At 37.3% G+C, this 24,373-nt stretch overlaps 1 protein-coding gene across 4 annotated transcripts in view; it reads right to left on the bottom strand.

The window, feature by feature from the left end:
• The window catches only part of MTHFD2L (methylenetetrahydrofolate dehydrogenase (NADP+ dependent) 2 like), a 133,104-nt gene extending 117,101 nt beyond the window's left edge, over positions 1-16,003 (bottom strand). For 2 of the 4 annotated variants that reach the window (XM_061191469.1, XM_061191471.1), the window contains exon 1: positions 15,555-16,003. In XM_061191469.1, coding sequence (XP_061047452.1) covers positions 15,555-15,697 — 143 coding nt within the window. In that variant the 5' untranslated portion in view covers positions 15,698-16,003. Of the gene's footprint in view, positions 1-1,932; positions 2,016-13,405; positions 13,742-15,554 lie in introns of those variants that run through there. The other 2 variants (XM_061191473.1, XM_061191470.1) reach the window with 2 other exon arrangements.
• Between the last annotated feature and the right edge of the window lie 8,370 nt (positions 16,004-24,373).

Below are 24,373 nucleotides of genomic sequence, written 5' to 3'. Positions count from 1 at the left end.
CACCTGTACATTTTCTATGTTCTAGTGAGAGCAGTCATCATGAATATCAGCCAGCACAAAGAAAATGCAAACTTGCTGCCCCTTCCAAATAAGTCAACCCCCCTCTCTAATAGGTTGATGTACACATACATAGACCAGATCGAGAATATTCCATATCAACCTGGCACCAGTGGTCCACAGAGTTCATCCAGATTCAAACAATTTTGATGTAAACAATGTTCTGCTAAGAAGTGATTCTGAAATATGGTCTATGGATACATACGTCAAAATTGCCTGGGAACCTTACTGAACTTGCATATTCCTAGACCCCATGACCACACCCATGATTCGGAATCCCTGGGAGAGGGGAGAGAGCCTGGGAATCTGCACATCTAACAGGTCCCCACAGGTATTCTTGCACATGATCGTGTTTGAAAACCACTTCTTCAGTTCAACACAAAAGTATATTTCAATAATAATCATAACCATGGGTAAACAATTAACTGAGCAAATATACATTGGTTAGACAATACAATTATAAGTAAACTCTACTTTTGATTCTAATTTTGTCTACTTTCCACTTTCAAGACATGGAAGGTCATGGTAAATGCAGTGTATCAATCTTGCTCCACTGTCTTAATTTTGTCATAGTTTTATTACAGTATAATTGATATACAATGAACTGCATATATTTAAAGCGTAAAGTTTGATGTTTTAGTATCTGTGTGTATCTGAGAAACCATCACCACAATCAAGAAAATGAACATATCCATCACCCTCAAAAGTTTCCTGGTAACCCTTTGTAATCTCACCATTCTATCTGTCCCTGCCATGCCTCCAGACAACACTGATCTGCTTTCTGTCACTATATATTAGTTTGTATTATCACGAGTTCTATAAAAATGGAATCACGCACTACATGCTCCTTTTCATCTAGCTACTTTCACTTAGCATAATTAAAATTCATTCATGTTGTTGTATGTATCAATAGTGCATCTCCTTTTATTGCTGAGAAGTTTTCCATTGTAAGGATATATCAAATTGTGTATATCCATTTAATTGTTGATGGATATACGTGTGTTGTTTCCAGTTTTTAGTCATGACAAATAAAGCTGCTACAATCATTCATGTACAAGTCATTGTATGCACATATACTTTCATGTCTCCAGCAAATACCTAGGACTAGAATGGCTGGATCATATGGTATATGTTTAAATATGTTAAGAAACTGTCAATCTGCTTTCCAAAGTGGTTGTACCATTCTACATTTCTGCAAGTATATGTGAGTTCCAGTTGTTCGACATACTTGCTATCACTTGATATGGTCGGTCTTTTAAATTTTAGATATTCTAGTGGATATATGGTAGTATCTGACTGTGCTTTTAATTTGCATTCTCCTAATGAATGATGATGTTGAGCATTTTTTTTTCATGTGCATATTTTTTTTCATATGCCTATCTTCTTTGGTGAATTGTGTAATTTAATTTTTTGCCCTTTGTTTAATAGGTCATTTCCTTATTGAGTTTTGAGAGTTCTTTATACATCCTAGATTCAAGTTCTTTATCAGATATATAATTTGAAATACTTTCTCCAAGTCTATGCTTTGCCTTTTCATTCTCTTAACTGTGTCTTTGTATGATAAGTTCTCAGTTTTGATGTATTTTAATCAATTTTCCTTTTATGGATCATGCTTGTGGTATTGTGCATAAGAAATCTTTGCTTAACTCAAGGTCACAAAGGTTTTCTCCCATGTTTCCTTCTAGAAGTTTTATGGGTTTAGGTTATGCATTTAGTTTTATGACTTAGTTCTATCTTAGTCTGAATAGACTTTATATCAGGATACTGCTGAATGCTTTTTCTGTGTCTATTGAGATGATCATATGATCAAATGGTTTTTTTGGTTTTAGTCTCTTAATATGGTAAATAACATTAATTTTCAAATGTTAAACCAACCTTGCATTCCTGGGATAAACCTCCCACAGATCCTTTCCAGATATTGTGGATTTCATCAATTTTCAAAAAAAAATTTTGCAGCTATGTACATGGCAGATATTTGTAGTTTTCTTTTCTTGTACTGTCTTTGTATGGTTTTGGTATCAGGGTGATACTGCGCTCACAGAATGAGTTAGGAAGTATCCCATCCTCTTCACATTTCCAGAAGAGTTTATGTAGAATCGGTATTATTTCTTCCTTAAATGTTTGGTAGAATTCACTTGTGAAGCCATCTGGTCCTGGAGCTTTCTTTGTGGTGAGGTTTAAAACTCCAAATTTAAATTTTTTAATACAGAGGGCTCTTCAGGTTATCTATCATTTCTTGAGTGAGCTTTTGTAATTTGTGTCTTTGTACATTCTAATAATTAGTACATAATTATTAGACTAAATGAAGTTAAGATAAAATACATTCACTTTTGAGTTTAACTTTTATTTTTCAGGATTAAGTAATGAACTTTTTTCACTGTCTACTTTGAATTCCTGTTGCTCATTTGTTATTGATTCATTTAAGTGGACTTTTAATACTAAGAAAACAAGGACCTCCTATGTTAACAAGTACTAAGGGCTGCAGATATGACAAACAATTTCAGGTAGTTAAAAAAAAATACTTTCCAAAAATTAAATTGTGTCAGCAATATTCAGATAGGTAAAATACTCTGCTATAGAAGCAAATTTATCTGCTAATAGACTAGAAGTCACTCTTATAGTAAAGAACATACATTTGTATTTTAAAATATAAAACCATCTGAGCTCCATGTTGCATTCTATAGCATATGAATAGCAATGCAGCTGCTTACATGTTTTATTAGTTGATTCTCTGTTAAACACAATGATTTAGTCATAGGTTATTGTGAAACTGGCAACAACTGAACATAATCCAGGATAATTATGGCCTAGACACTACAAAGCTGTGTGACCCTGAGAATGTCAGATGACAATGGCATAAACTGATTCCTGACTTCCAAAAAGACAATCTACCTACAGATTAAACCTGACTGCACATTTTTTGTTGGGGTCTGAGGTGACAGGGCTTACTTTACATTATAGTACCAATGTGCTAATTCAGCTTGCTAATTATAGCTGACATGATATGGCCTGGCCTAGTTGGTGTTTATGGGTAAACACCCAAAAGACTGCCACCCAATTATGAATAGGGACTTAAAGCATTTTCAGTAGCAGCTGGCCCATCCCACTGATTCCCTCAGTCACTGCAGAGCCTCAGCAAGCCTGGCTCTATGGGAGACACAATATAAGGATAAATGAAGCAACCCGGACTTAGTGGAGGCTCAATGGGAGAATGCCTGTATCTGTCCATATGCTGGAAGAAATGGTAAACACACACATTAATAGCTCATATAGACTTTAGTGCATAAAGAAACGAGGTTTTTTTCAACATGCACGTTGTTAAAAACTGTTACATATCAGCAACAACTCAAATGTTCAGCCACAGAAGCACACAACTCCTAAGAATTCACCCTGGCTCAAGTCTTGATCTCTGCCAGTCCATTTTCCACACTGCAGCCAGAGTGATTTTCCAAATGGAATCATATCCGTTCCCTTGTTAAAACGGCACTACATGTCCAGTTTTTATTAATTTAATAAGTACATATTGAAAACCATGTATGTGCCAGGCACTATTCTAGGCACCAGGAATATAAATAATAATGCACAAAACAAATGGCTCACTTTCATGGAAACTATATTCTAGTTGAAGAAGACATAAGCAAAATTTTTTTAAAAACAAGTATTTAACATAACATGTGTGAAACATGGGGAAAAAAAAGGCACATCTGGAGGCCAGAGTTACCATTTTACAGAGGTTGGTTAAGGTGTCACTTCTCTGATTAATCGGGTAACATCTGAGCATAAATGAAGGAAATGAAGGAATATGTTATGTGGTTATCTGGAGAAAAGAATTTAGGCTAAGGAAAATACACCGCAAGTACAAAGGACGTTAGGCAAGAATGTGCCTGGTATGTTTGATGAATAGAAAGAAGGCCAGTGGCTACAGTAGAAAGAACAAATGGACCAGAACAGGACATGAAGTCAGAGAAGTAGTGTGACATCAGATCACATAGGGTCCTACAGGCATTCAGAAGGACGTTGGCTTTTATTATGAGAAAGCAAGCCATTTAGAAATTTTGACCTGATTTTCATGACCTGATTTTCATTATTCAGTGATAACTGGTTAAAATGTGGAGGAAAGACTCTATGGGAGGAAGGGGCAAGTGGGGACACCAGTTAAGAGGCTAGTGTGGTATCCCAGGCAACAGATGAGGGTGGCTTGGGCAAGGGGGGTAGCAGTGGAGATGCTAAGTAGAGTCTGATTCTGAATCTATTTGGAGAGTGGAGCCACTGGAATTTACTGAGATTGGGTATAGGGTGTGAGAAAAAGAAGTCAAATATGACTCCAAAGAATTTGACATGAAAAACTGAGGAAAGGAAGTTTTAACTCAAATCCAAACGTCCCGTAGCTTACACGCCCCTGCATGAGCTTTCTTTAGCTTCCCTGTGCTCACCAAGTCCCGCACTACACATAGCTGCATTTAAATTTATCACCTGTGTTAGGTTCTCACTTCTGGGCCTTCACATACACTATTCCCTCGACCTGAAACACTCTTCATCCTCCTTCTCACTTCTCTAACATCCCCACCAAATCTGTTCCTCCTTCACTCCCACACAGTCCTCAAGTCTCAGCTTGGAAAGCACTCTGGGAAATGTTCTCTGACCCCTTCAACCTGGGGATCTGCCTCTTATATGAGTGCCCACAGCACCCAGCTTTTACCCTCAGGTAGTATCTTAAGTCCTTGTTAAAATTACTGTCTCCCCCACTATACTCTAAGCTGTGTAGGACAGGAAGCTTATATTTACTATGACATCCTTAATACCTAAGAGTATTTTGCACATTGTGTTTATCAAATATTTGTGGAATTATCGGAGCTAAATTGTTTATTGTATTATAATTTGTTGGAGTTACTATGCAGCCACTGAAAATAATAATTATAAAAACAGCAATATGTGAAAATGCTCACTGCATAAAATTAAGTGAAGAAATTAAATGAAAAATTGTAGGTACATAATTATAACTTAAAATGTGCATGCATATGGCTAAAGATTAAAAAGAAATATGCAAAATAAAATGGTGAGATAGGTAGTATTCTGGATATTTGTCTTTCTATCTTAGAATATTTTAAAGTGCTATCAAAACAGATCTTGAATTATATTAAAAGTGAGTAGATGCAAAATATCTATAAAACACATGAAAAGAAAAAATAATAGTAAAATTAACAAACTTACCACCCAGTTTAAGAAAGATATTACCATTGTCATTGAAATTGTCTTTGTAATCCTCCTCTACCAAAACCTGATCCTCTCCCATAGAGTTAAACACAATCCTGAAACTTGGGTTTATAATTGCATTGCTTTCCTTTCCATTCCTTTCTTTTATCATTTAACCTAATGTTTATATCTATAAATATTAAAAATATAATAATATACATTATTTATAATAATATACATCATATGTATACTATATATAATGTATAATATAGATATATATATGATATATATCACATTTACATATGATATAAATATAAAATAACATGCAATATTATAATATTTCTCTAAGGTTTACACCCAGGGATGGAATTGCTATATTATAAGATACATTTATGTGTGTTCAATTTATGCCAACTTGTTTCCAAAGTGGTTGCACTAATTTATAAGTCCACCAGTAGTGTTTAAGAATTTCTATTGCTCTACTTCCTTGATATTGTCAAAGTTTTTAAATTAACCAATTAGCTAAACAGCATTTTGTTGTGGTTTTATTATGCATTTCCCTAATTACTAGAGGTTGGATGTCTTATAGGTTTAATGGCCATTTGGAGTTCCTCTTCTATGGGATGCCTGTTCCTCTTCATTGACCATTTTTCTAATGGATTATTAACTTGTGCCTAATTTGTAGTAGTTATTTATGCATTCTGAACACTAATCTTGTATCAAGTATACCTATGTATCAAGTATCACCTGTATGTGGCTTGTGTTTTCACTTATTATATGGTTACTTTTGATGAAAAGTTCTTAATTCTAATGTGAAAACCATCTTTGCCTCTAGAGTTTGTACTTTTGTCTCTTAAGAAAACCTTCTTCATCTCTGACAAAATTTCTTTTACAGAACACAACAGTACTCACAGTTGATGAGACAGACTGGCTAAAGAATTGCCAGGAACTTTTTGAGGCTCTCTACAGGCTAGATCTAAAAATCTCGCAGGGTTTAACAAAAACATCTACAAAGTGGTTCTGCCAAGCCTCAGTTAAGAACCACTGAATTTATGCCCCCATCATTCTCAAAGCAGGAATCCCCACTCTAGTATTCTAGATAGGTGGTCAGCTACTTTCAATATAAAGAAACCTATGAAGCATATGTGCTTGAAACTGGTCATGGAGCAAGATATCCATAACTGTATGCAAACAAGCTATAATCTACCAACTAAAGTATAAATTGATAAATTAACAAATATTGTACACATAAACTCACTTATTGTAACTAAATTACAAAGCTATTGTGAAGTTTATATTGAATACAAAAACTTGAATGTACTCTCTCTTCATTGCCTACAACAGATTTTAGAAATAAGTGTTTAAAAATCTACTTTGTAAATGAGCCAAAAAGACCTAAAAGTGTTGCATTTTGTTCAAAATCTGTTGGAAATTGTTAACATATTCAAAAAATAGGCCAAGACATGGGGGGGTGGGCTTCAGATTTGAAACTTTTAGTGAATTGCAAATACCGAAACCAAAGCTTACAAACAGAAATGTACCCTTTCAAAAGCAAGGGAAGTACTGAGCCAATTAAACAATGATGCCTCAAACAATATACAAGCAATTTTGAAATTCTATTGTTGTGGGTTGAATTGTGTCCCCAAAAAGTTATGTTCAAATCCTAATCCCTGGTACCTGTGGCTGTGACCTTATTTGGAAATAAGGTATTTGCAGATGTAATTGTGATGTAGGATGAAGTCATACTGGAGTGGAGTGGACCATAAATCCAATATGACTGCTGTCCTTATAAGAAGAGAAGACAGAACTCCACGTGAAGACACAGAGGCAAGATGGCCATATGACCACAGAGGCAGAGTTGGGGTTATGCAGCTATAAGCCAAGGAAAACCAAGGATTGCCAGCAACAAGAGGCTAGGAGAGCATGGCTCTGCAGATTCCTTGATTTCAGACTTCTAGCCTCCACAGGTGTGAGGGTAAGTTTCTGTTGCTTTAAACTGATGGGGTCGCGAGCCACAACTACTGAGCCCACGTGCCACAACTACTGAGCCCGCGGCGCCTAGAGCCCGTGCTCCACAACAAGAGAAGCCACCGCAATGAGAAGCCCGCGCACCGCAACGAAGACCCAATGCAGCCCAAAAAATAAATAAATAAAATAAATAAATAAATTAATTAATTAAATAAACTGATGGGGTTCAGGGCAGGCTGCCCCAAGTTGTGCCACTCTGGCATGCAGATTATTTCCATCTGAAAATAACCAAGGCCTAATAGACTCCAGAAGAAACCTCTGAACCTCCCCCTAAATGCCTAAAAGAACTTAAGATAGAAGGCTGGTTCCAGGAAGGAGCTATCACAACAGATAACCATTCTAAAGTATGAACTAGGTGTGGTAGACAAGCAGGAACCTAGCAAGGCCTGTTTTTGATCAAAGTCCTCTCTGTGTCCCACTGTCTCTAGATGGCCCAGCAAACATTTGTTCACCAAACATTAACTCTTTTCATCTTCCTCTGAATTACTTTTCTTTTAAGTCCCAGACCCTTACCTTCTTCTCCTTAGTCCAGAATAACGTATATACCTCGTCTTGCCTTACTATCTTTGGAATTCTTCATGTTTATGTGAATTCCCTTATGTACTTAATAAATTTGGTTTTCTCTGGTTAATCTGCTTATGTCATTTTAATTGCCAGCTAAAAGAACTAAGAGGAAAAAAAGGCGAGTATCCCCTCCTCCACAAAGCCATCTAGTTTGTGGTACTTTGTTTATGACAGACTTAGTAAACAAATACATCTATAATCCCAATTTAAAATATCCCAATTTGTGGGAAGAACTTTTGATGACGTTCCTATTTTTCATTGAATAAATTTATATTTTGTAATGTAATGGAACATAATTGAGAAGACCTATCATTTTACTGCATCTAAATATGGCAAAATATTTTAAAAATCATAGATACAACTTATTTGATGACTTTTATCTTAAATACTTGTCAAAGAAAGGTACTTTGAAATGAGACATGAAAATAGCACTTGTGAAAATATTTAGGCTGAAACACCTTCATGAAAAAAACTAGAACTGAGACTATGTTCAATTTAGAAGAGTTTGCTCTGAGTTTACCAGGTGCTTTAGCATCTGTAGAGAAAGTATTTTTAAAACTAAAAATACTACTGTCTAAAGAAAAGAGTAATTTGCAACTTATAAGAAAACACAGCAAATTTAATTTGTAAATTAAGCATGTTTGTTTTTTTTTCCAGAAAATTATCAGTATCAAGGCATTAAATGAAGATATGGCTAAGAAACTGATTCAAGTTCAGTTGCCCTTGAACAACATGGGTTTGAACTGCATGGGTCCACATAGATTTTTCTTATTAACTAGGCACCGTAGTACGACACGATTCTCAGTTGGTTGAAACTGAGAAGGCAGAACTGCAAATACAGAGGGCCACCTGTGAAGATTTTTGACTCTCTGGAGGGTCAGCATCCCGAACCCCTGCATTGTTCAAGGGTCAACTGTATGTATATGTACCAAGAATGTGTCATATGTTAAAAGTTAACAGTCGCATAATTAACATAAAAATGTAAATGTGCTAATATAAAATTAATATTAAAAATTTAAATTGTTTTAATGTATAAGGGTATAAATTATATTTTAAAATGTTAACTTTGAAAACAGTTTTCAATAGAACTCTTATAGGTCGACTAATATAAGTCAATAAATATTCTAAATATGTAATTTTCATTACTTTAATGGGGTTTTTCTACTCTTAAAAATGTGGTTTCGTCAAAAAATTATATACTGACATTGCCATTAATACACATCAAAAGTGAAGTCAATTTGACCCCTTAGATATCTTTCACACAATGCACCCTGTCATTACTTGCTCAGGTGACATCTCCTGCAAAGGCAGAAATGTTGCAAGTCACCCCCAAAGAAGGCAGAACAAGGAGCTCTCCCTTTCAGCACTTTATTCTCCCCTCCATTTCTAGGCTAGCACTAAATATGGCTTCATTAGGAAAGAATAAATCATAATGAAGGGGCTAGGGAGGAGAGTTAACAGTAGGGCAGCACAATGCAGTACAAATTACTCACCCAAAGCCAGTAGTACCGAGTGTCAGCCCTGGTTCACCCTTAGTAGCTATAATGAAGTTGGACAAGTCACGTAACTGCTTTCAAAGGCATGCAATTTCCTCATCTATATAATGGGAATGGTCTCCATTGACCTTACGTAAGAGGATTTGGCTAAGAGTTGATTGGCTAATTTGTAAAAATGGCTCTCCTAGTTTCTGTTAAGTAACAGATGGAGACGTATTCAGAGAACCAGAAGTAATATGCAACTAAAAAGCCATCAACATTTAGTGTTGTTTCTATGAGCTTATTTACCTATTTACTTTCCAGAAAATAAACTGCAACCATCCTAATCTACAGTTCCTAGAATTAAATTAAATTTATAGTTCCTAGAATTAAATGAAGTTAATTTAGTTTAACTAACTAAAACAAAGTAGTAAACAGGAGGGAAAAAAATCACTACTTTTCTTATGTATCTAAATACTCCTTCACAAAACAGTAAAATAACAAAATCTGCTCAAGATCAACAGTGTATTTAATTTGTATACTTCACATCTTGCTTCTGCATCTATGTTTCAATCTCATTTTCAACCACAACTTTAATTAGAGATGCAATAAACTGTTTTATGATCTATAAAGATGAAAAAGCCAAATATGGTAATTAGCAATTCAAATATCTCTGCAAGTCCTTAGCATAGTTTAATCGCTTTGTATCTTAGAGCATAATTTGAAGATTTTGAGTTCAAATTAACTATACAATAGAAATGAAACAAACTCAAGGGAACCAGGGCAAAATTACATATGGAATAAAACCAACCAATCAGTAGTACTAGGGAGCTATTCGAAGTAAGTGAATGTTTTTTTAAAGTAAATTAATACTTAGAAATGTTAAGTTTGTGGCCTTTTAAAAACATTTCATTTCACATCCTAGATACTATCTTACACCGTGAAGTAATTTTATCAGAAATTATACTTTTATAAGTCAAAAAAAGTAAAGCAAGTTCTTTTCATGATGTGTGATTCTGTTATTCAATTTTGTAACTTAACTCTTTCAGGACCCTAACCTGTAACTTAGAACATCAGTAGCAACCTAAACATCCATAATTTTTGCAGAAAAAATCTTAGATGCTAAAGTTTGTACCATGAAGACCCTTGGGCAGTCTGTTGAATCCGATGTACATCTTCTCAGAACAATCTTTTTAAAATGTTTAACATAAAATACACAGGTTTACAAGGAAACCAATTTTACTGAAATATTGTTATCACTTTTTTTTTAAAAGCGTTAAATAAAAGGATCTAGTAGCAAGTCTAATTATTACCATAATATCAAAGTAGTGGTGAGTGTATATGATGTTTTGAGATCTCTGCATCAACTGTTATTAAAATATCTATGTTTTCACTGGCAATATCATAAGTACTACTAATATTACTGTGGTTTGAGGCCAACATTCAACACTGAAGAAAATGCTAAGTTTATTAGAGGTTAGTGACCTCCCATCTAAGTTTAGGGATCCCCTAAATTCTATCCATTAAGTCCCAGGCTAAGAGACACCCTGTATTAAGGAAATCTAACTAGACAATTTTTAAGATTCATATGTAAAATCAGTTTTCTTGATTCACAAAAGTTCTACAGGATTTAATAAGAGTTTTCAGAAAGAGGAAAAGCATGAGGGAGATATGTCAACAATTATAAATTGCTTGTAGAGTAAAGCACTGGATAGATCATGCAGGTTCAAATCCTGTCTTCACCATTTATTAATTGTGTTATCTTGGACAAGTTATTTAATGTTCCCTTAAATATTAATAAGAATTTATTTTTCAACAATACAACTAGATTATTCAAAGGCAAGATGATATTCATTGCAGAGTTAATGATAAAGACCTGAAGTGGGAAGAGGAAACATATATTTTAAACTATAATATGCCCTCACTTTAGAATTACGAATCTTTGAATAGTCTCTTGGCTCTAGGCACATTCTTTAATGAAAGTAATTATAGAAACCCAAGTAGAGTTCAGATCATTAAGTGAACAAACCTGGCTGGTATGATGTTGACAAGAACATGACCTGAATCTGAGAGTAAATTATTTCATGTTTCAAGGACTAGACATTGAACAATAGCAAGATGGTTAGGTAAGTTAATGGCCACTTGACTTAATATGATGCAGTCAATAAAATGTTAACAAAAACAATGGCAACACAGAAAATGCATATGATGTAATATTAAGTGGAAGAGCTGGATAAGCCTTCTTGGATACTATCCAACCCTGGGTTCTCCTTTGACGCTAACTTAGGTTTGGATTATATTCCATAAACAAATTAGGTGGGTTTTTTTCTGGTCCAAATTGCATTTCTTAATAGTAAATCTCACTTATTACTAATCATTAATTTATCCCACTCATTGACAGTTCAGATTTCACCCAAGCTCCTATGTCTTTAAGCATCCTTTCACAACTTAATAACCCCTAAGCCAAACTATTTTAAAAAATCTTCACTGAGCTCCATTGAATTCCATGAAGAGTATGTAACCATGGAACATAATCTGGTGGGTTTCTTTCCTGCTATTTTTATCATCCCATCAGGGTATTAACATGAAAGGATAAGACAACTCCAAAACATCTGAAAAACAAAGATAAGGGTCATTAAAGAAACTGCTAGATTATTACTAAAACCATGACTGAGTAACAAGATCTGAGGTTAGTATTAGTCTTTTTTGTTCATCTATTGATCCATTTTAATCAGAAAACTTGATTTTGGAGACATGACGTTAGAACACATTATCTCTGAACAGCTGGGACACAGACATAAAACTAATATATAAGACACTAAATGGTGAAACTTTTAGTTCTAAATTTAAAATGACAAAAGAACTGCTTAGAAATAAAAACTATCATACCTCATTTTCATTAGAATAGGTAAGGCATTAAGATAGGAAAATCACACTATATTTGCCAGCAAAATAAAATATGCCTTTGAGAAACTGCCTTTGCTAGTCACTGGGACTAACTCTATCTTCGTTGATATAATGCTATAGAAAATCAGCTTTACTAATGGTCCTAACTGGAGTCTGGGTCCTTCAAGCTTCACATGAGGATAAAAGGATCTTTAAATCAAATAATTCTATAGCAGAGAGAGAAACTGAGTAAGTACTAGAGGAGAGAGTCTGAAGAAAAATGAACAGCCTTATAAATAAAATTTGTCTTTTTAAAATTATTAAACTATCCGCTCTACAAGACATTATTATTTAAATAACATAAACTGCTTGTCTCTTACTAGCTCCAAAAATGTAGTTTTTTAAAATGCTGGCCTAGCTGCAAAAATGATAAAGCCATTGGCAGTGAGACACAAAGAAAAGGTGAGGCTTCCAAAAACAGCTGTAGGTCAGTACACAAAATTTTGCAAATGCTAAAAGGAATCATAGTAAGACAGGGAAAAAAGGGGAAATCTGCCAAGTTAATTTTTTTTTGGAATACTGAACAACAGCATAAATATGGAACAAATGCTTGGGATATCCATTTAGTTACTAAAAATGAGTTCAGGCAATAAAGCAGCGTTTAGGGAAGTCCCTGCTGTAGAACACCTGCAAATCTGATTTGAGCACGGCATTAATGTACAAAGTCTGTTAACCCTGCCTCCGAACGGGATAGACTGCTGCCCAGCTCCAAACACTGAAAAACACTGGGCCGGACTCATGCGATGTTTACAACCCAAGTACATTTTGATTTGTAAACTCCTCACACAGTGAGGCAAAATTGGAAAATTTAATCACCAAGAATTTTTTATTTGTAACTTTTTGGCTGTTTAGGTAATTCATTTTAAGAAACAATAAGCTGCAACAAATAGAAGGGCTATTTATTTATTTCTTTGACATTAAGTATATTTTCTTCCAATTAATAAATCTATTTTTTCATGAGTAAATGGGAAAAAAAACTCACGGCAAATTTTAAAGGGAAACCATTGAGACATAAATATTAAATGATATCTCAAGGTTTTGTAACTTTCAAATTCTGTCAAACATTATTTCTTGAAATTCTGCTTATTATAAAAAAAACTTCTCCACTAAAAAAGTATTTATATATTCCATTACTACAGGTATCCAATTAGCCAAAAATATAAAAAATAATCAAAAATACTTTTTCATTTTTCATTTAAGGCTCTGTACCAGAAACTGGTAATAAATCTGTTAATTGAGAACGGTCAATATCATTGTGGAAAGAGTTTATCAAACTCAAAGACACTTTTCAGAAAGAATAACACTAAGGCTCAAATTTTAAGTCAGTAGGATGATGTCAGACTTAAACCACATTCACTATGAAGAACTAGACAACTAATGAGTCACTACATATTAAAAGAGATGACTGAGGATGGGGACAAGTGGGGAGGCAGACAGTGGCGACCTCTGGAAGATGGAATCTCTTCTCTCTGCTGGTCCTAGAAGAGAAAAGAGACACCAGTGAGCATCGACACACTGTCTGCATTCCTCCCCACCCAAGACCCACCAGTCCACAGGTGTTTCTCAACCTTACAGCCAACCTCACCTTCATATATGGTACTCAGTGCCAAGAGGATGTCAAAAACACCACCCTATCCTAACCTAATTAGTACTGCCTTGAAAAAATTAAAACCTATCAAAGGTATTATTTATTTTTATACAGATATAATCTGCATCAAATGGAGCTGAAAGCAGCTGGGTTGAAAGTAATGCTTCTTTGTATTAAAATAGCTTTCCAAAATTATTGCACTCAATTACTTTATAGAGGTCATTAATTCAATTTAAAAAGATCTCAATTATCCGTATGGGTGGCGCATGTGTGTAGCAAGTGGCTTCAATGAGATGCTGGGGTTTTAACTGTCGTGGCTCTCATTCAATGTCCTTGGAGAAGATAGGGTGATGAGGTTGTCTATTTACATCAGCTGACAAAGGGAAATTAACCAACCTATACAATTTGAAAAAGGTTACCTTCACTCTGGAAAGAAGCCGTAAAATAACTGAAATTCCAAAAATAATTATCTAAAAAAGGCGACTAGAGTGCATAATTCCTTCAAACCTGTAACACAAATAGAATTCTACAGAATCTGCTTTTCCTAGGTTGTAGAGTCGATAATTCCAAACCAACTGGCAAATTTTTTCAGACACCATGAGAGCTTCCACAATCAGAACTGAGTCACTGTTATTTTTTCACATATCCTCGTGGAGGACAAGTAGTCCATAGAAACCTCGTCCAAAGTAAACCCGATAGGGAATATTTTTTTTTAATTTCAGTCACTCAAGACTAAGGTCCAAATATATACAATGAAGAGTTAATCAATTTAAGTTAAAACAGCAGTAGCTATGTTTCCACATTGCCGATCTTTACTTTCTTCCAGGTACAGTGCTGGGCATTGGGGATACAAAAAGACGAGTAAGACACAATCTCTGGTCACATGAAACCGCAGTGAAAGCACGTTACTGGAAGCCCTTAAAGTCTGAAAACAGAATCTCTTCTGGACTCACTGGCTCTGGGTCAAGGGAATATATCTTTAGCTTCTTGGATTTGAGTTTGTAGCTACAAGTAGATGACGGACGGGTGAAGTGCTCCTGGCCACTATTTGTGCAGAACAGTTAAAACCATACTCACAATCTGCCAGCCAGCAACAAGGTCCAAAGAGATGCAGTGAATCTAAGACTGAGCACGTCAATCTAAGACTACAGAGATTCGAGAAGCGCCATACAGAAAAAGACTGAGAAGTCAAGATTAATGCCTTATTTTGTGAAATCATTAAGAATTTTAGAGCTGGAAAAGACCTCAGTATTACCACCAACAAAGAAAGTCAGAAATTCAAACACTACTAAACCATCTGGCCATCGCCCACTCCTTTGTTTACGAAACACAGCAATAACCCAAACCAAAACAAATGCTGCAAACAAGCAGACCACGTGTTTTTAGGGCCTCTCTCCTCTGGGCCTCAAAGGTCTTCCTCAGTCATTCAACCGCACCTGCTGTAGTTCCAGGGAGCGCAGAGCACGGCCAAGGTGCCTGACTCGAGGCCGACGCTACCCGCCCGGCCGGCCCTCAAGGCCAAGTTCGGAGCCAAGGCCGGCCTAGCCCCCAGCCCCGCCGCGCCGCACGGCTGCCCGGAGCCCCCGGCCTCACGCGTTAGGGCCTCGCCCGCGCCAGCGCCCGCCGCCCCTCCCACAGCCAGCGGCTTCGCACCCGGGAGCGCCCTGACCCGAGGAGGTCGAGCGTCCGGGAGCGCTCCGTACCTCAAGCCGCTGCTCCGAAAGCCCCGGAACGCGCGCCCGGCCGTTCCCGGCGCCGCCAAGAGCGACACCGCGCTCCGGCCCAGCGCCGACACTCGGCCCAGGCGGCCGCGGAGCAGCCAGAAGGCGCGGGCCGACACTGTCATGGCCGCGAATCCCGGCTCCAGGACAGAGGCGCCACCTCCCGCCGCTCCGGTCCTCGCAGCTGCAGGCCGGGCTCTGCCCCGACCGGGCTCGGCGGGAGAGCGAATCCCTCCAGCCGAGGGTTCCCGAGGGCACCACGCACGGGTGGGGCCAGGAGCCGAGTGAGGGCCGGAGGCGGGGCCGAAGGAACCCCTGGACCGTCACGGGGAGGGGCCGGGACCCAAACCCTAAGCTGGGAAGAGTACTGGCAGGTGCGTGTAGAGACTCTTGGTTTGCGATGTGGCCTGGCGGCAACTGGGCTTCTCACCCACTGGGCACGCTGCTGATGTGCCCATAGCGAGGACACAGGGAAAGCGTCTAATCAGTGCAAGCAGCACGCCCCCTTTCTCCCAAACCAGAGCTCCGCCCCACAATAGGCTACCTGGAATTTCATTAAAAGCAAGAAGGGTGTTACAGGTTCTCTGTTTCCCTTAGTGAGACCTTGGGATACCTAGAGAGCAGGAGAACGAAAGAAAAGTGTGTGTGGAGGGAGGAGGAGGACCTGGCTGAGCAAGGCCTGCACCTAAGGATTTCTATAGCTCTACCTTATCATCTCCACTTTGGAGGGGAAAAATTGGCCAATGTCTATTATTTTCTAGAGTCTATGATCAAGCTTACACAACCTAGGAACCTGTGTTATGTGATGAATTTGTAGTGAGAAAACAAAACATCAGCTCCCTTTGAAAAAGTAAAAATCAGAATGGCCATTCATTATGCTGGGATATGCTAAGAGATGAAGTGAGGCATGCTTTTAAATTTTGAGTTTATTTGAGCAAAAATCAATTTGAATCAGGCAGCATCCAACCTAGCAGATAGAAAGGAGTTCTAAGGAGCATGTCTTTCACAAAATGAAAGACTTGTAGGCAGAAGGGAGCAGGAACAAGGAAGTTATACTAGACAAATAAGCGGTTTGGTCATTGCAAGGTTACTTTCCTTTACGGGATGGCAGAGGTCAATCAGACATCTTATCTAACTAGTGATAATAATGAAGAAGGAAACAGACAGAAGTATCTTTATGCCCTTGAATTAAGGTTTTTTTTAATTTTTCCTGTAGTCCGGCCTAAAGGGATAATGCAAAATATAGAAAAAGGTGTGCACAAAATGAAAAATACATAATTGAGAAAATTAAAAATAATTTACATGTTAAAAATACAGGATTATTGGGACTTCCCTGGCGGTCCAGTGGTTAAGACTTTGCCTTCCAATGCAGGGGGTGTGGGTTCAATCCCTAGTCAGGGAGCTAAGATCCCACATGCCTCGTGGCCAAAACACCAAAACATAAAACAGAAGCAATATTGTAACAAATTCAATAAAGACTCTAAAAATGGTCCACATCAAAAAAAAATCTTTAAAAAAAATACAGGATTATTTTTGTGAACTGTTCTATTCATTAAATTAAAAGTCATAAAAATATCAATAGTAATAGCTAGCAGTTTCTGTAGGCTTATTCTGTTCCAGGCACTCTTCTATGTCTTTTACATAGATTGCTTCATTTAATCTTCACAATAGTTCTGGGAGGTAGAGTCTCTTATTATTCCCATTTTACATATTATAAATTTGAACTTCAAAGAAATTAAGGAACTTGCACAAAGCTACAAGTCTAGTAAGTGGTACATCCAGGAATCAAAGAAAATCACTTTGATTCTGTAGGTAAAAAAATAACAAACTTCTAATAATCCATGGGACAAAGAAAACATGAAAAGGAAAATGAAAAGAGAAAGTATCAAAATTGAGCAATGCAGCTAAAGCAGTACTTTTGGAGAAATTGGAAGCCTTAAAAGCTTATTTTAGAAAAGAGTAAAGGTCAAAAATCAATGGTCTAATAATCTCTAGGTCCATCCATGTTGCTGCAAATGGTATTATTTCATTCTTTTTTTATGGCTGAGTAATATTCCATTGTATATATGTACCACATCTTCTTTATCCATTCACCTGTCAATGGACATTTAGGTTGCTTCCATGTCTTGGCTATTGTAAACAACGCTGCAATGAACGTTGGGGTGCATGTATCTTTTCCAATTATGGTTTTCTCTGGATATATGTCCAGGAGTGGGATTGCTGGATCATATGGTAGTCCTACTTCTAGTTTTTTAAGGAACCTGTTCTCCATAGGGGTTGTACCAATCTACATTCCCACCAACAGTGTAGGAGGGTTCCATTTTCTCCACACCCTCTCTAGCATTGTTTGTAGACTTTTTGATGATGGCCATTCTGACCGGTGTGAGGAGATACCTAGACTCACAGACTCTGAAAACAAACTTATGGTTACCAAAGGGGAAAGGTGGTGGGGGAAGACAAATTAAGAGTTTGGGATTAATATATAAACACTACTATATATAAAATAATCAACAAGGACCTATGTATAGCACAGGGAACTCTACCCAATATTCTGTAATAATCTATATGGAAAAGAATCTGAAAAAGAATGGATATATGTATAACTGAATCACTTTGCTGTACACCTGAAACTAACAAAATATTGTAAATCAACTATACTCCAATACAAAATAAAAATTACATTAAAAATAATAAAATAAAATCAATGGCCTAAGCTTCTATCTTAACAAATTAGAAAAATGAAAACAGTTGAGCTAAAGATAAGAGCTAAATTATAGAAAACAGAAAAACAGCAGAGGAAGTTAATGAAATAAAAAGCAAATTTTTGTAAAAGATCAATACAATGATAAACTTTCAAGACTAATTAGACTAATTAGAGAAAAAGAGGACTGTAGGGAGGCAGTGCATTCCTACATGTATTCGCATTCCTACTTGTCTTGCCGAGTGTTAAGACTAGACCCTGACCACTTTTTACCTGGGCCATTTCTCAGGGGTCTTCAAGGTAATTCTGAGAGATGAGGTAAATTCTCCCTGTGTACAAAGAGAATACTTGCTTACTGCTTGCCAAAAAAAGTGATGGGCTCCTTAAGCTCAGAGTTCCTCTTCTGTGGTGCAACCCACTACACATGCAGGCTTCATCTGGTCTTCCACATCACCCTGTGGTATGTGGGGCCTGGGAAAATGGAACGATGATGTTAATACTCCAGCAACTACATTTTTTGGTCAATATCATTTGATCACACATGTAAGGGTTTGTTCCTGAGCTCTCTATTCTATTCCATTGTTCTATATGTCTGCTTTTTGCCAGCACCACATCTTTTGGTACATGTGGCTCTGTAATAAATGTTTAAATCAGAGAGTGTGAGACCTCCAACTTTGTTCTTCTTTTTCAAGATTGTTTTGGGTATTCAAGGCCCCTTAAGATTCCATATGAATTTTAGAATGGATTTTTCTACTTCTTCCAAAAACGGCATTGGGACTTTGATAGGTATTTCATTAAATCTGTAGATTGCTTTGAGTTATATTGGCATTTTAGCAATAATAAGTCTTCCAATCCACAATCACAGAATATCTTTCCATCTATTTATGTCTCCTCTGATTTCTTTCAACAACATTTTTCAATTTTCAGTGTAAAAGGCCTCCTTGGTTAGGCTTATTTTTAAGTATTTTATACTTTTTGGTGCTATTGTAAATGGAAATATTTTCTTCATTTTCTTTTTGGATTGGTCATTTTTGGCAACTACTTTTGCTGTAACAAATTTCTTTGTCTCCGTCCAGCAGTCTCATGTCTTCTGTAAGTCTTCATAAAACTGTAGAGCGCTAACTTATTAGACTGTAGATAAGGCACAGTTAATTCCCTCATAAAGACACAAATTATCAACATAGGGAATGAAAGAGGAGATATCACTACAGATATAAAGGCATTAAAATGTTAATAAAGTGATAATATAAAAATATTTAATGAGACGGCAGCGTGGGAAGACACGGAGTTAGTGTCTCCCCACAACTAGGGCGCCTGCCGGCCGCTGGTGGGGAACTCTGACCCCCAAGGAGACGGGAGAAACCCCAGAGTGAACCAGTGGGATGTAGGGAGAGCGAGGAGGTAGGAGAAGTGGAGGCCAGACAAGATCAGCTCCCCTGAGGTGGGGAGATCAGGAGAGGCAGGTGGGAGGGACTCTCTGGGAAGAGCGAGAGAGGAGTGACGGGCAATCACCTGGCCCACTTGGGCTGGGGAGCCTGCTGAGCTCCCAGGTGGGTCCTCTGCCCTCCAAGCCCCCCTTTCCTCTCCTCTGCCCACATTGGTCCTGGGGGCATAGGAGGGAGGCCGGGGAGATCAGGAGAGGCAGGTGGAAGGGGCCCTCCCAGACCCCAGAAGCAGGAGAGGAGAGGAGGGCGTTTGCCCCACCCACTCGAGCCCAGGAAGCCTGCTGGGCTCCCAGGTGAGGTCCCCTGCCTTCTGAGACCAGGGGTGGGGGGCATGCCTGGGCCCCTTCTGTTCCTTGAGCCTAAGCCCCTCCCCCCACAGCCCCCAGGGCCTTTTCCAGCCCTGTGGGTCTTGAGCATTGGCCCCGCCCACCGCCCAAACCTCACCCTTGCTTAGGCCCCACTATCCACAGCCAAGGCCTTCCCCCTCCACCTTTTTTTTTCTCTTCCCTCCACTTTTTTTTACTATTGTGGTACTGATGTACCTTCCGGTTGTTGATTCATCTATATTTTTATTTTTACATTCTTTCTAACATATCTGTTAGTTTCCTAGTCTAATTTTATTTTTTACTTTGTTATTGTCCTCTCTTTTTTTTTTTTTCTGCCCCCAGCAGCTTACGGGATCTTAATTCGCGAGCCCAGGGTCGGGCAGAAGCTCCTGCTGTGAGATAAGGAGGGACACTGCATAGTGATCAAAGGATCAATCCAAGAAGATACAACAATTATAAATGTTTATGCATGCAACATAGGAGCACCTCAATACATAAGGCAAATGCTAACAACCATGAAAGGAGAAATCAACAATAACACAATAATAGTAGGGGACTTTAACACCCCACTTACACCAATGGACAGATCATTCAAACAGAAAGTAAATAAGGAAACACAAGCTTTAAATGACACAATAGACCAGATAGATCTAATTGATATTTATAGAACATTCCACCCGAAAGTGGCAGAATACACTTTCTTCTCAAGTGCACATGGAACATTCTCCAGGATAGATCACATCTTGGGTCACAAATCAAGCCTCGGAAAATTTAAGAAAATTGAAATCATATCAAGCATCTTTTCTGACCACAGTGCTATGAGACTGGAAATCAATTACAGGAAAAAAACTGTAAAAAACACAAATACATGGAGACTAAACAGGGCGCTACTAAATAACCAAGAGATCACTGAAGAAATCAAAGAAGAAATAAAAAATTACATAGAAATAAATGACAACAAAAACACGACGACCACCCAAAACCTATGGTACATAGCAAAAGCAGTTCTAAGAGGGAAGTTTATAGCAATTCAATCTCACCTCAAGAAACAAGAAAAATCTCAAATATACAATCTAACCCTATACTTAAAACAACTAGAGAAAGAAGAACAAAGAAAACCCAAAGTCAGTAGAAGGAAAGAAATCATAAATATCAGAGCAGAAATAAATGAAATAGAAACAAAGAAAACAACAGCAAAGATCAATAAAACTAAAAGCTGGTTCTTTGAGAAGTTAAACAAAATTGATAAACCCTTAGTCACACTCATCAAGAAAAAAAGGAAGAGGACGCAAATCAATACAATTAGAAATGAAAAAGGAGAAATCACAACTGACACCACAGAAATACAAAGAATTATAAGAGACTACTACAAACAACTATATACCAATAAAATGGACAACCAAGAAGAAATGGACAAAGTTTTGGAAAGGTACAATTTTCCAAGATTGACCAGGAAGAATTAGAAAATATAAATAGATCTATCACAAGTAATGAAGTTGAAACCGTAATTAAAAATCTTCCAACAAACAAAAGCCCAGGACCAGATGGCTTCACAGGCGAATTCTATCAAACATTTAGAGAAGAGCTAACACTGATCCTTCTCAAACTCTTCCAAAAAATTGCGAGGTAGAAACACTCCCAAATTCATTCTATGAAGCCACCATCACCCTGATACCAAAACCAGAAAAAGATATCACAAAAAAAGAATATTATAGACCAATATCACTGATCAACATAGATGCAAAAATCCTGAACAAAATACTAGCAAACAGAATCCAAAGGCACATTAAAAGGATCATACACCATGATCAAGTGGGATTTATCCCAGGGATGCAAGGATTCTTAAATATATGCAAATCAATCAGTGTGATACACCACATTAACAAATTAAGGAATAAAAACCATATGATCATCTCAATAGATGCAGAAAAAGCTTTCAACAAAATTCAACACCAATTTTATGATAAAAACGCTCCAGAAAATAGGCATAGAGGGAACCTTCCTCAACATAAATAAAGGCCATATATGACAAACCCACAGCAAGCATCATACTCACTGGTGAAAAACTGAAAGCATTTCCACCAGAGTCAGGAACAAGACAAAGATGTCCACTCTTACCACTCTTATTCAACAGAGTTTTGGAAGTCCTAGCCACAGCAATAGGAGAAGAAAAAAAATAAAAGGAATACAAATTGGAAAAGAAGAAGTAAAACTGTCACTATTTGCTGATGACATGATATTATACATAGAAAACCCTAAAGATGCCACCAGAAAACTACTAGAACTAATCAATGAATTTGGTAAGGTTGCAGGATACAAAATTAATGCACAGAAATCTCTGGCATTCCTAGACACCGACAACAAAAAATCAGAAAGAAATTAAGGAAACACTCCCATTTACCATTGCAACAAAAAGAATAAAATACCTAGAAGTCAACCTGCCTAAGGAGGTGAAAGACTTGTACTCAGAAAACTATAAAACACTGATGAATGAAATCAAAGACGACATAAACAGATGGAGAAATATACCAAGTTCTTGGATTGGAATAATCAATATTGTGAAAATGACTATACTACCCAAAGCAATCTACAGATTCAGTGCAATCCCTTTCAAACTACCAATGGCATTTTTCACAGAATTAGAACAAAAAATCTTACAATTTGTATGGAAACACAAAAGACCCCGAATAGCCAAAGCAATCTTGAGAAAGAAAAATGGAGTTGGAGGAATCAGGCTCCCTGACTTGAAACTATACCACAAAGCTACAGTAATCAAGACAGTATGGTACTGACACAAAAACAGAAATATAGATCAATGGTACAGGATAGAATGTCCAGGGCAAGACCCACGCACATATGGGCACCTACTTTATGACAAAGGAGGCAAGAACAAGAACATACAATAGAGAAAAGACAGCCCCTTCAACAAGTGGTACTGGGAAAACCGGATAGCTACATGTAAAAGAATGAAATTAGAACACTCCCTAACACCATACACAGAAATAAACTCCAAATGGATTATAGACTTAAATGTAAGACCAGACTCTATAAAACTTTTAGAGGAAAATATAGGAAAAACACTCTTTGACATAAACCACAGCAAGATCTTTTTTGACCCACCTCCTAGAGTAACAGAAATAAAAACAAAAATAAACAAATGGGACTTAAAAGCTTTTTCACAGCAAAGGAAACTATAAACAAGACAAAAAGACAACCCTCAGAATGGGAGAAAATATTTACCAACGAAACAACAGACAAAGGATCAATCTCCAAAATATACAAACAGCTCATGGAGCTCATATCATAAAAACAATCCAGTTAAAAAATGGGCAGAAGACCTAAATAGACATTTCACCAAGGAAGACATACAGATGGCCAAGAGGCACAAGAAAAGATGCTCAACATCATTAATTATTAGAGAAATGAAAATCAAAACTACAATGAGGTATCACCTCATGCTGGTCAGAATGGCCATTATCAAAAAAGCTAGAAACAATAAATGCTAGAAAGGGTGTGGTGAAAAGGGAACCCTCCTACACTGTTGGTGGGAATGTAAATTGATACAAGCACTATGGAAAAAAGTATGGAGGTTCCTTAAAAAACTAAAAATAGAATTACCATATGACCCAGCAATCCCACTACTGCGCATATACCCCGAGAAAACCATAATTCAAAAAGAGACATGCACCACAATGTTCATTGAAGCACTATTTACAATAGCCAGCACATGGAACCAACCTAAGTGTCCATTGACAGATGAATGGATAAAGAAGATGTGGCACGTATATACAGTGGAATATTACTCAGCCATAAAAAGAAACGAAATTGAGTTATTTAAAGTAAGGTGGATGGACCTAGAGTCTGTCATACAGAGTGAAGTAAGTCAGAAAGAGAAAAACAAATACTGTATGCTAATGCATATATATGGAATCTTAAAAAAAAAATGGTACTGATGAACCTAGTTGCAGGGCAGGAATAAAGAGGTAGGCATAGAGAATGGACTTGATGACATGGGGTGGGAGGGAGAAGCTGAGGTGAAGTGAGAGTAGCATCAACATATATACACTACCGAATGTAAAATAGTTGGCTGGTGGGAAGCAGCAGCATGGCACAGGGAGATCAGCTTGGTGCTTTCCGATGTCCTAGAGGGGTGGGATAGTGAGGATAGGAGGAATGCTCAAGAGAGAGGGGGTATGGGGACATGTGTATGCATATGGCTGATTCACTTTTTTATGCAACAGAAACTAACACAATATTGTGAAGTAATTATACTCCAATAAAGATCTATTAAAAAAAAAAAAAAAAAGCGAGATGGAGACACGGGCCAGC

Source organism: Eubalaena glacialis, chromosome 5 (assembly GCF_028564815.1).
Source record: "Eubalaena glacialis isolate mEubGla1 chromosome 5, mEubGla1.1.hap2.+ XY, whole genome shotgun sequence".
NCBI lineage: Eukaryota > Metazoa > Chordata > Mammalia > Artiodactyla > Balaenidae > Eubalaena > Eubalaena glacialis.
The sequence above is the reverse complement of the archived record's forward strand: the minus strand, read 5'-3'. Positions and strand labels throughout refer to the sequence as shown.